This window comes from Ranitomeya variabilis, chromosome 2 (assembly GCF_051348905.1).
Source record: "Ranitomeya variabilis isolate aRanVar5 chromosome 2, aRanVar5.hap1, whole genome shotgun sequence".
Classification (NCBI taxonomy): Eukaryota; Metazoa; Chordata; class Amphibia; order Anura; family Dendrobatidae; genus Ranitomeya; species Ranitomeya variabilis.
In genome coordinates this window covers 275,796,553-275,810,084 of record NC_135233.1, presented here as the reverse complement: position 1 = coordinate 275,810,084, position 13,532 = coordinate 275,796,553, and the positions used below count along the sequence as shown (strand labels likewise).

Here is a 13,532-nt window from a genome sequence, read left to right as displayed (position 1 = left end):
ATTGTTGATGATTTGTCCAGCAATTTTGATTTCTTCTTTTTTGGAAAGAAGAAAGAAAATGGCTTCTGCATTTAAATCAAAGAGAAACTGAAGCGAAATGGTGATAGGATGCAGCCTTGCTGACGCCTTGCTCTACTTTGAACCATGCAATGTTTCATTCAGACTGTTGCTTTTTGGTCGATGTAATGGTTCCTAATGAGGCTGATCAAATCGTTTGGCAAACCCATATCCTTCATGTTATTCCAAAGTTTCTGGTGATCAACACAGTCAAAGGCTTTGCTGTAGTCAATAATGCATAAATAGTTCTCCAAAATTAACGTGAAAACATAATATCTGTCATAGAGAAAAATTTACATCCAAATATAACACCCCAGGTAACCAGTTGTTGCAGAGATGTTGCCTTCCTTTCGGGGAGGGTGATGTCATGCTTGGAGGCAAGAAGGATTTCCTTTACCAGGTAAAGCACCTACATGCAAAACTGTTATGATCCTAGTGGCTGAGGATCACAAAACGGACTAGCTAAGTTACTGAACATAGAACGAGCTCTAGGGAGGTGGTAACTGGACTGACCGCAATTCTGATCCTAAACGAACACACTAAAGGTAGCCGGTGAACGTGCCTGAAATCCTAGACGTCTCGACTAGTGTTGAGCATTCCGATACCGCAAGTATCGGGTATCGGCCGATACTTGCGGGTATCGGAATTCCGATACCGAGATCCGATACTTTTGTGGTATCGGGTATCGGTATCGAAACAACATTAATGTAAAAATGTGTAAAAGAGAGAATTAAAATAAAAAATATTGCTATACTCACCTCTCCGACGCAGCCTGCACCTTACCGAGGGAAGCGGCAGCGTTCTTTGTTTAAAATTCGCGCTTTTCTTTCCTTACGTGAAGTCCCGGCTTGTGATTGGTCGCATGCCGCCCATGTGGCGGCGACGCAACCAATCACAGCAAGCCGTGACGTAATTTCAGGTCCTTAAGGATTTTAAAATTACGTCCCGGCTTGTGATTGGTTGCGGCGCGGTCAACCAATCACAAGCCGGGAGGCTGGACACGCGCGCATTTTAAAATGGGCGCGTGTCCAGCCTCCTGTGACGTCCCGGCTTGTGATTGGTTGCGGCGCGGTCAACCAATCACAAGCCGGGAGGCTGGACACGCGCGCATTTTAAAATGGCTTCCCGGCTTGTGATTGGTTGACCGCGCCGCAACCAATCACAAGCCGGGACGTCACGGGAGGCTGGACACGCGCGCATTTTAAAATGGGCGCGTGTCCAGCCTCCCGTGATGTCCCGGCTTGTGATTGGTTGCGGCGCGGTCAACCAATCACAAGCCGGGAGGCTGGACACGCGCGCATTTTAAAATGGGCGCGTGTCCAGCCTCCCGTGACGTCCCGGCTTGTGATTGGTTGCGGCGCGGTCAACCAATCACAAGCCGGGAGGCTGGACATGCGCGCATTTTAAAATGGGCGCGTGTGCAGCCTCCCGTGACGTCCCGGCTTGTGATTGGTTGCGGCGCGGTCAACCAATCACAAGCCGGGAAGCCATTTTAAAATGCGCGCGTGTCCAGCCTCCCGGCTTGTGATTGGTTGACCGCGCCGCAACCAATCACAAGCCGGGACGTCACAGGAGGCTGGACACGCGCCCATTTTAAAATGCGCGCGTGTCCAGCCTCCCGGCTTGTGATTGGTTGACCGCGCCGCAACCAATCACAAGCCGGGACGTCACGGGAGGCTGGACACGCGCCCATTTTAAAATGCGCGCGTGTCCAGCCTCCCGTGACGTCACGACTTGTGATTGGTTGCGTCGCCCATGTGACTGCGACGCAACCAATCACAAAGCCGGGACGTAATTTTAAAATCCTTAAGGACCTGAAATTACGTCACGGCTTGCTGTGATTGGTTGCGTCGCCCATGTGACTGCGACGCAACCAATCACAAAGCCGGAGCGTAATTTTAAAATACTGAATGACCTGAAATTACGTCACGGCTTGCTGTGATTGGTTGTGTCGCCGCCACATAGGCGGCATGCGACCAATCACAAGCTGGGACTTCACGTAAGGAAAGAAAAGCGCGAATTTTAAACAAAGAACGCTGCCGCTTCCCTCGGTAAGGTGCAGGCTGCGTCGGAGAGGTGAGTATAGCAATATTTTTTATTTTAATTCTTTCTTTTACACATTAATATGGATCCCAGGGCCTGAAGGAGAGTTTCCTCTCCTTCAGACCCTGAGAACCATCAGGAATACCGTCCGATTCTTGAGTCCCATTGACTTGTATTGGTATCGGGTATCGGTATCGGATTGGATCCGATACTTTGCCGGTATCGGCCGATACTTTCCGATACCGATACTTTCAAGTATCGGACGGTATCGCTCAACACTAGTCTCGACGCAGCCTGAGAAACTTGCTACCCCTATAGAGAAAGTAAGACCTCACTTGCCTCAGAGAAATGACCCCAAAGATATAGGAAGCCCCCAACAAATAATAACGGTGAGGTAAGGGGAAAATACAAAACGTTGAAATGAAAACAGATTCAGCAAATGAGGCCCACTAATACTAGATAGCAGAAGACAAGCAGGGAACTGTGCGGTCAGTAAAAAACCCTATACAAAATATCCACGCTGAGAATTCAAGAACCCCCACACCAACTAACGGTGTGAGGGGAGAAACTCAGCCCCCTAGAGCTACCAGCAAGCAAGGAAATCACATATTAGCAAGCTGGACAAGGACAAATAAATAACCAAGGAACATATTGAACACTGATGAGCAAAAAATAACCAAACAGAAAACTTAGCTTCTCTAGAAGAGACTGATAGCGAAGGACTTCAGGAGAGATCAAAACAGCACTGAACACATCGACAGCAGGCAACAACTGATAGTCCAGGTGAGCTAAGTAAGAAACCAGCTAACAGATAACGAGACAGCTGATCCAGCCTCAGACCTGCAGAATGACACAAAGAGCCACCAGTGGGAGCCCAAAGACAGCACTCACACAGTACCACTTGTGACCACAAGAGGGAGCCCAAAAACAGAGTTCACAACACAACACATTCTGAATCCAGTCCAGAAGGAGGAGCTCTGAACCCGGATTCAGGGGAGCTTCCCCAGATATATGTATTCTGGTCTGGAGGAGGAGTTAGGCAGTTGGTAGCAGAAGTGGAGGAGAGAGGAGTGAGAGCACAGAGTGGGGCTGTGCAGCAAGGTGTGTGCTGCAGCTCCAGGATGAAAGAGAACCTGAAGGGTTGCAGTGATAGTGAGCATTTGAGAGGAGAAGTAAAGGAGAAGAAAGGAGCTTGGAGGGGAACTGAGACCGGGCACCCTCTAAGCTAAAGCGCCGAAATCGGGCACCGGGAGCCTGAGGCTGTGTCGTACTCCAGGTCTCACAGCAGAACAGGAATGACAGAGGATTGCAAGTCGTCTGTCCACACCCACACCTGAAGGTGCAGCAGTAAACAGAGAGTCAGAGGGTCATGATAGAGACCCTGTAAAAAGGCTTTCACTGCCCACCAAACAGGTTACTGTCACAGGACAGGAGAGAGAGGACTTTGTAAGGGAGCCACAGGCAGCAAGGACCTCGCATAAGAGCACAAGCAGGAAGGCTTACAAACCTCACCTGGGAGAGGGATCCACCTTTGCCTCCAGGCCAGCCGCATAACATCACCACCTGTTGCTGGTACCCTGGACTGTGGCTTACTACAACCAGTAAACCAGGTAAAGAGACTGTAATCCTGTGTCCTCTGTTTATTCTGGCACCACACCACTCTGGGCAAACACACCGGGAGCCCTGGGGACCCCGCTTCAACTGTGGGAAGCGACACCATCTTTGCTGCAGCACTATCGCCCCCAGAGGACCCCTTTTATGCAGCGTTGGTGACTCTTGACTGAAAACCACAGGTGGTGTCATGAACTTTTATTATTTTCACATCCCCTTTAAAGACAGTTCCACTTTTACTTGGGGCCCAGGGCCACGGATTACATCGCCGCCACCGTGACCTCCTCTTTAACGACAGGACCCAGTACCGAGCACCCCATGGCCCTGGCGGGTGGCTCACATACAGAAATCTCCAGGTTGGTGACATGTTCCCCTCTCATTGAACATGTTGTAGCCCTATTGCCGGTGCTCCTGCATGGTTCCCCTTCCCCCTCCATGCAGGGACGCTGGCATACTCACAGCAGCGACCACGCGGCATAGTCCCCGGCATTCTACCTGCTTTCTGGTGTTGTGCCTGCCGCAGTTCCTGGGAATGCGCCTAGCACGTGCTGCCTTGTTTCTAAAGGGCCAGCATACACACCTGCAAAATCGCTCCCAGCCAATAGCTGGGAGGCATCCTGTTTAAAAGGCACCCTCTACACTAGGGTATTGTTTCGTTCCCATTTTTTATCATGCTTGTAATTTTTTTTACAAACCTTGACAAGCTTTTTGGATTAAATATATAAAATTTAATAGTTCTGTTGCTCTTGCTCTATAAACCGCACCCCTGAATCGATACACTACCTGTAACGAGTGTCCAATCAGTCTGTATAAACGATTGGTGATGGCAGCTAGTGGTTGTTCATTTTTTCTGTTATTGTGGAGCTGGCAGTGACCATACCAGGGTATATATATATATATATATATATATATATATATATATATATATATATATATATATATATATATATTCCATGGGTTGGAATTGGAGATGTATATACCATGCGCTCACTGTGAGTTCTCCAATAACTGGCAAAGTAGTGGAAACAGCCGTGGCCTCGTCCGTCACTTGTCAGCCAGTTACTTGATCTCTCCGGTTTCATCTGTGACATACTGGTAACAGTGGTGGGACCTGTCGAACAGCCCCCACCCACGGCTGCCATCTTTGCAAAATATCAAAAACGCATAATAAATAGGTCTAAAACTGCATTATGGGTCAAATCTTGCCATATTTATTGATAGGCAAATTAATGCGTCTGCCCCAATATGTTTGCATTTCTCGTTATAATTTTCTTCATTAAACTACCAAGCTGGATTACCTGCTGGTCCTCCTTGAATGGGTCTAGGTTTGGTCTCTCAGTTACATCAGTGTTTGAAGAATTCAGCGTTAATTCATAACACTCTTGTATATCTGGAAAACAAAACCTAAGGTGTCACACTCACAAGTAATCTGGAAAAAAAAATGTAGGATGTCTTTGTAATGTCAGATGGGCATGCATTTTATGATGTTGGAACCCGGATTTTCAATTGACAATTGCATTTTCAATATGCTTTTCCCCTTACAAAAATGGAGAACTTACATCTAGAACAATAATAATAGGTGATATCAGGTGGTTGAAGGACACCACTTATTTTGGAGAATTATCTGGGCACGACCTGGGTGACCTGGGTGATGGTTGACACCATAGTTAATGTGTGTCCTGTTATTTTGTTGTAGTTCAACCAGAAGAACTAGAGTTTAAAAAAAAGTATCTGAGTCTAGCACTGCCATCATTTACACCACAGATTTTACTTTGTTCCAATTACTAATTATCCTAATGTTTATTATTTTAATGAATGCAGCTATCCTACAAAATATCTTACAATATCGCAAAGTATTTTCACTATTATGCCTCCCTTGTTCTTCTAATCCCCTGGACTCCCCCTTCCTGGGAAAATAACTCTGAATTCTTCAACCATAGCCTGATTTACAGGACATTAACTCTTATCAACCTGTTATGGAAACTCACACCACAAACCTTTGCAACCAATATTAACCGTTACATCACTATATTGTTTTAGTAAGGATTTTATTGCTTTAATTTTTTCTTTCTATAAATCAATAGTACACAAGAAAATAAGAAACTTTGTAATATATCTGATCAAAGAAATGTGTTTCTTTTTCCTCCAGGACTGAATATCCGCATTCAGATAGATGACAGTTGCTGCTCATAATATTCTATGGAGAAGAGAGGGGGAGGAGGAAGGAGTAACTAGAGGCCACCGCAGACGTTCTGCCGCAAGTTCTCCTGAAACAACAGGTTACAATTTAAACTTTTAATATTAAAGTATAAATGTAATTTCAGGAGAACATGCAGCAGCATGTCTATGTCTACCTCTAGCTCCTCCCACTTCCTCCCCATTGACCCTCCTCTCTCCATAAAATTTTATGATCACCAACTGTCATCTCCTGTATCTTTAGGGTAAGTTCACACACGGCATTTTTGCTGCGTTTTTTTCAGCGTTTTTCACCCATTGACTTGAATGGGTGTTGAAAAAATGCTGCAAAAACGCAGGTATCATTATTTGCTGCATTTTGCTGCTGAAAATTCAAAGAACATTAGCATGAACAAAGAGAGAAAAAAACACAAAATACACAGCAAAAAATGCAGCAAAAACGCACCTAAACCTGCTTTTTTGACACAGCTTCTTTCCTGCCAAGAAGATCAGGTTTTGCTGCACAAAAAAAGCAGCAAAAACGCCCTGTGTGAATTTACCCTTAACATGAAAATCTTCATTAACTGAAGACAGATTTTATTTGGTTGACCATAAAAGATCAGTCCAGGAGGAGGAAAAAAAGAAAAACAGATTTCTCTGATGAGATATATTACAGAGATTCTTATTTTCATGTGTACAATTGAATTATGAAATAATAATTAAAACAACGATTACTCTTTCCCATTAGTAAATGATTTTCGCTAGTTTTTCTGCAGTTACTTCTATGTTAAGGATATAGTATTTATACATAACCTGTAATTATTCTCATTGATCATTGTTTTATAAAGGTGTTAAAAAAGTTTCATACCCAGAAGAGCCTGGAAGAGGTCACTTCTCAGCATACACGTCACCTCCTCTAGGGAATCTCTGAGCATCTTCTGTCCAGATGCAGAGAGTTTGGCTTGGTAAGAACAGAGCAGGTGCAGAGCCCTCTGAGTATCTGTAGAAAACATGCATTAATATATTATTGTACCTATGGGTATACAGGTGCTTTGGTAGTACAGATGGTTACAAGAATGAATTGCATTTGACTGACGATATTAGGAATTGGCTGGGGTACGGAACACTGAGAAAAGACTCTTACCTCTTTTAGAAGACATGTAGGGGTTGTTCATGACACCAGCAGCCTGTGATGTATAGGAATGAGGTGTCTTTTCCTCCACTAGCACCAGAGCTGCTTCCTTGTCTGATCCAGATCAGCTTCTGGAAAGTTTGTTTAGCGAAAGTAGGACAAAGTGCAACTGCAAACAGGGATCTGCAATTACTAGTCAGTGACTGCCCTGAACACATACACGTAAAGTCAAGAGCAGGCCAGTTATAATCACTAACACAGCATCCGCCTACGCTAAGCTCATATTATCACAGGACTCAGTTCTGCTCATGACTGTGCTACAACTATTTACATGGTATCACTTTATTTCAGCGAGTGCACACTGCATGGCACATAAAACCAAGTCTGGATGCTGTGCTATGTCTATTTAGGCTAATAATCAAATGCTCATTTTTTAAAGGGAATTTGTCACCTTCAGAAACCCTATTTACATGCAGAAATAGGGGTAATCTGCAAGTAAATAGCATTTAATTTATGCCTGGCTATTTTAACGGAACAGTGGCTACACGGAAAATGTGAAACGATATTCTTCCTGCAGCTGCTGTCTTCCAGTTATTAGAGCAGTGCAGGGAACTGTAATAGTTACTGCTCTCTGCACAGTAAGTACGCCGTGATCACTACCCAGCACATTGATTGACAGTCTGCTGTGTAGTATTTGTGTGCAATGTGTGTGCAGAGCAGGCTGTCAATCAATGGGCTGGGGAGTGATTAATAGTGATGAGTGATATGAAATTATATGAAGCTGTCTGCAGACCTCATGCACATTTAAAAAAAATAATATTTTTTTCTGTTGCTTAACATTATACAACCCGCCGTATTCCACGTTGTAATTTTGTGGCGGTGATATGAAGCTGTCTGCAGACCTCACGCACATTAAAAAAAATGATTTTTTTTCTGTTGATAAACATGATACAGCCCACCATATACAACCTTGTCATTTAGTGGCATTTAAATTGTTCGGTGTGCAGAGCTGTTGCACATTAAATAATTTTTATTTTTTCTTACAAACATGATACAGCAGCAGAGATCTGAGGTTGAAATTGTTTTGATTATGTGCATCTTTGGAAACCAATTTCTCATAGGCATCTTTTATGCCTAGCTTAAGACGCGCATCTGTTGCGCCTATCTTCTGACGAGCATCAAACGATCTCTGGTAATTGCTAGTAGGTAAATGACTAATCGTTGTAGGCTGGATCTTGGATCTCATACTTCCCATAGCCTCCCTGTTGTATGTTCCCATTCCTCTGTCGTCATGCCTCTTTTCCTGATCTGTTTAATGACATGTCGGCTATATTTCTCATGCAAACATACACCATCCCAGCAGCAACTGTGTAGGAAAGAGGGTGATCCAACGCCATGGAAAATCTTCTAGAGTATACAGGCCTCATTCACACTAAAAAAATTTGTTTTCTGTTACTAACGTGATACAGAAGTGGAGATCTAATTTTTAAATTGTTTGGAGCATCTAGTCTATGTTATACAGGCATGATCGACAAGCCAAAAAAAATATTCTATTAGTAATGTAATACAGTAGGGGACATCTCATTTTGAATTTTTTTGTAGCATCTAGTCAATGTTATACAGGCCCAAAAGATTTTTGTCGGCTACCAATGTCAAACAGTAGGGGAGATCTAAATGTAACATTTTTTGGATTATATTTTCTTTGATATACAGCCCTCATCCACACTTGAACAATTCTTTCTTCTGTTACTAACGTCATACAGTAGGGGAGATCTCACTTTGAAATTGGAGTATCTAGTCAATGTTATACAGGCCTCATCCACACTGAAACAATTCTTTAATCTATGACTAACGCAACTAAGCACGCCATATTTCACCTTCTCATTTAGTGCTGCTGAAATTCAGCTGTGTGCAGAGGTGATGCAGAGCAAAAAATCTAATTTTTTGTTGCAAATACTGTTCTCCTAGCACACTAACTGAGCAACATGACTGAGAAAAAAATGAGGTCGTGGTGGAGGGGTAATTAGGCTTTGTGTTCAAGGTGTATGTGGGGTAGGTGGTAAATGTTTGGGAAAGCACTAGTGAACCAACAATGTCACATCCTATCCAAAGACAACTGACAACTTCTATTACTTGATTTTGTATTTTTAGTGTGCAGCATTGTTCTCGCGTAATTGCAGTCTGTGATATCTTTAGTGTGGCTTCTGTGCCTGCTGATGCTGATTTTAACACTAATTTGTGGAAATGTGAACAGTCCTGCTTAGGTGTCCAACTGCTGGTTTGGCTGTAGTGGAAGACGTATTGGTCCCTATTATACTATTTCTACTGTGATGAAATTGATGCCACTTTGTTGGTGTCTGCCATTACATTTTTGGAAATGTGTAGACTCATAGTTGGGTCTACTTCATGTGTGTTGCCTGTAGCAGTAGGTCTCTGATACCGGTAGTCCTCCACTCTCTTTGAGTCAACTACCCGTGTTACTATTCTTAGATTTTTCTGACAATAGTAATCTACAAAACTGATATTTGTGTCACCTGAGTGTGGCTGAGCATCAATTTCAAATGTTTTTTTTTTTATCACTTATATAGCGCCAATAATTCAACATTCGCTTTACAGACATTTACAGACATTACTGGCACTGTCACCATTGGGACTTGCAATCTCAATTTACTGTCTGAATGTCTTTGGAGTGTGGGTAAAAAAATAAGGACCGGGAGGAAACACTGGTAGAACATACAAACTCTATGCAGATGCGGTTCTTGGTGGTTTTAGAACACAGGACTCCAGTGCTGCAAGGCTGTTAATGTTTTTGCGTTGATGACTTGTGGTCAACGCATATCATTGCGATGCACTGCTTTCTTGGGGAAAACTACTGTCATAATTGTCTTCAAGCATGTTTTGACACTGCAGCATGAGCGCATCCCTTTCCGGGGGGACGCAACTGGCAAAATTTACTTTTGTATCTTGGATGTCGCAATGCTGTGCTAATGCTGGATATTTTTCCGCGGCGGAATTGCATCGCGGAAAAATCCGCAGCATACTCATTATTTGTGCGGAATTGCGGCGATTCCGCATACATGGGAATGCATTGATCCACTTACTTTCCGCATGGGGCTATGCCCACCATGAGCAAAGTAAGCGGATCATGTGTGGATGGTACCCAGGGTGGAGGAGAGGAGACTCACCTCCAGGCCCTTAAAAAATAATTAAATAAAAAATAGCTATATACTCACCTTCTGGCGGCCCCCGGATCCAGCCCAGACCTTAGCGATGCTCCCGGCAGCTCCCGTTCCCAGTGATGCCTTGCGACAATGACCTGTGATGACGTAGCGGTCTCGCATGATGCTACGTCATCTGGGGTCATTGTCGCAAGGCATCGCTGGGAACAGGAGTTGCCGGGAGCATCGCAAGGATCAGGAAGGCTATGGGTGCTGCTGGAAGGTGAGAATATCACGATTTTTTAATTTTTTTAATTATTTTTAACATTATATCTTTTTACTATTGATGCTGCATAGGCAGCATCAATGGTAAAAAGTTGGTCACACTTGTCAAACACTATGTTTGACAAGTGTGACCAACCTGTCAATCGTTTTTCCAAGTGATGCTACAGATCGCTTGGAAAACGCTAGCATTCTGCAAGCTAATTATGCTTGCAAAACGCTAATGTTTAGCGGAAATACGCATGCCAATTCCACATGCGTATTTCCCGGGGCAGGGAGTTGCAGAATTGCCGTGGAAATTTCCACTGCAATTCCGAACGTGTGCACATAGCCTTACTGTACAATCAGGTTAAGAGCCATGCAAGGCACGTGTGTAAGGTTTGCCAGTCGTAGGGCCGCCACCAGGTTTGTACCGTTATTGCACATGGCCTTCCCTGGCTCCAGGTTGAGTGTAGACAGCCATTGCTCAAACTCGGCATGGATAGCTGTTGATCTGCATGACTGCTATCTCCAAGGCATATTAATTTAAACACTGCCTGTTTGCGGTGAGCCCTGGATGTGCAGTACGGAGGTGGGGGATTCTCTCTGCAGTGTTGGAACATGTTTCATTAAGGCAGAGGTCGAGGGTGCAGGTGGAGGCCTTAGCAGAGGTGGAGGAGGCAGAAGCACTGGAGGAAGTGTTAGATACAGAAGTTTATTCTGAAAGCCCTGGGGATTCCAAGACTTGGTGTCTAGTGACACCTTGGTGTCTAGTGCTTTATTTCTCCATCCCCTGTTGTGTACTAGTTTAATTCTCCAACCCAAGGTGTTTAGTAGTTTAGTTCTCCAACCCCTGTTGTCTATTAGTTTAGTTCTCCATGTTCTAGTGTGTATTTGTGTTGTTCTGCAATCATAGCTGTTTAGTAGTTTAGTTCTCCAACCCTTGTTGTCTATTAGCCTAGCTTTCCATCTTATGGTGTGTAGTGGTTTAGTTCTACAACCCTAACTGTTTAGTAGTTTAGTTATCCAACCCCTGTTGTCTAGTAGTTTAGCTATCCATCTTATGGTGTGTAGCGATTTGGTTATCCATTCCCAAGCGCCCTGAAAGCCTTGGGGATTGCAAGACTTGTGGAGCAGCCCCTTCCCCAACTGCCCCCACAGCCACCAGAGTCACCCAGTGCCCAGTCATCGAGATGTAACTCCCCTATCCATGCTTGCTCGTCCAGGTGTCAGGGTTGAAATGCACCCTGGGAGACATAGAATTTTTCAGGGAATGGGTGATGCTGTCTGCGACTTGCTGCTGTAGCGCAGGCACATCTTTCTTAGAGAAGTGATGGTGACTGGACAACTGGTACTGGGTGACTGCGATCAGCTTTCAGAAAACCGTCTGTATCCACAAGGCGGAAAGGCTGCATTTCTGTGGCCAACAGACTGGAATGGCCATGCAATAATCATAGAGATCACAGACCGTAAGTCATGCAGAAACCACCGCTGTGATATTTGGAGCGAAGAGCTCTCAGCTGGCCCCTATCGTCCAGACAATGACACCATTGGGCGACGATCATCTGAGGAGGCTGCAGGCTGTTCACAATAATTAGTTCTTGGAAAACTAATAGTGAGCGTACGGCTTATCCACCTCCGGCATACAATGTTTGAACAGATCTACAGACTCAGCAGTCTGTGGTTCCCAACAGTCAGTTGGGCAGTTGGAGAGTTGAGACATGGGGGAAAACAAGAGTAATTGATAGTGATGAGTGAGTGTACTCTTTGCTTGGGTTTCCCAAGCACGCTCGGGTGACCTCCGAGTATTTGTGACTGCTCCGAAATTTAGTTTTCATCGTGGCAGCTGAATGATTTACAGCTACTACCCAGGCTGAGTACATGTGGGGGTTGCCTGGTTGCTAGGGAATCCCCACATGTAATCAAGCTGTCTAGTAGCTGTAAATCATTCTGCTGCCGCGATGAAAACTAAATCTCACTCGCTCATCACTAGTAATTGAGGTGCCACAACTGAGGACTGTACTGTGTGTGATGTTAAAATGGAGGAAGAGGAGCAGAGGTCACTTGATGCAGCGCTTGCCATCTACTGGAGCTCATGTTCTTTCTGCCCTCATCTACAAAGCGTGCCAATCAAAGGGAGTGGAGTAGCCCATCCAGTAACAGAAGTTGTAAAAATGCTGCGCAATTGCTCACTGCAGCAAAACAAACCTACTTCTCATCCCTCATATCCAGAGGCGTAGCTAGGGGTTTAAATTAGGGGGTGTTGAAACATCTGAGTGGGCCCCTCAACAGGGCAGAGAAGTACACCTGCACAGGAGTGCAATGCCAAGGAGTGATGAAGAAGCAGGAGGGCGTCATCACAAGAAGATGGGAAGCGCCGGACCCAGACCTGCGACACCCATGGGACTGGACCACCCCCCGGGTGAGTATAATATAACTCATTTTTCTTCACTTGCAGGTCTGATCTGGGTTTATCTACAGCATTATAGAATGCTGTAGATAAGCCCTGAAAGGCAGTGGCCGCATATTATAGCGGCAGAATCTGCTGAGAGGTTCCCTTTAAGTAGAATCTCTCCATGCTGATTAGAAACCTGCATTTTCTTCACCAAAAATGCTGCAAAATCTAATAGCACATAATTTGGCCAATTCATGCATGCCCATCAACCAACGACAAGGTGGTCTCAAAACTGATGGGTCCTACCATGTCTAATGTGAATGCCTCTCTAAGTCTGAAGTCTGAATTCCTGGGTACATGTGAATACCTCTCTTCCAAGTCTGATGTGAACAGGTGCTAACTAGGAGTAGCTACCTCCACTTGTACATGGAGGTAGCTACTCTTAGTTGGCACCTGTTCACATTAGCTTGTAAGTGCCAGTCAGTCTTTTTATCATTGTATATAAGCTTACTGACCGAGTACTCTGCCTTTCAGCATGTAGTGAATTTTAATTGCAGCAGGGTCCTACCTACCCATAAAATCAGACTTGACAGACTTGATTTTATTCACATTTACCCAGGAATTCAGACTTCAGTCTTAAAGAGGTATTCACATTAGGCATGTTAGGACCCATCAGTTTTGAGACCACCTTGTCGTTGGT

At 44.5% G+C, this 13,532-nt stretch overlaps 1 protein-coding gene across 4 annotated transcripts in view; it reads right to left on the bottom strand.

The window, feature by feature from the left end:
• Positions 1-7,150, bottom strand: part of DLG3 (discs large MAGUK scaffold protein 3) — a 372,427-nt gene extending 365,277 nt beyond the window's left edge. For 3 of the 4 annotated variants that reach the window (XM_077284968.1, XM_077284972.1, XM_077284973.1), the window contains exons 1-3: positions 7,031-7,076; positions 6,755-6,886; positions 5,010-5,101 (exon numbers count right to left, since the gene is read on the bottom strand). In XM_077284968.1, the coding sequence (XP_077141083.1) occupies positions 5,010-5,101; positions 6,755-6,886; positions 7,031-7,061 (255 nt within the window). In that variant the 5' untranslated portion in view covers positions 7,062-7,076. Of the gene's footprint in view, positions 1-5,009; positions 5,102-6,754; positions 6,887-7,030 lie in introns of all 4 variants that reach the window. The other variant, XM_077284969.1, reaches the window with a different exon arrangement.
• Positions 7,151-13,532: the final 6,382 nt, after the last annotated feature.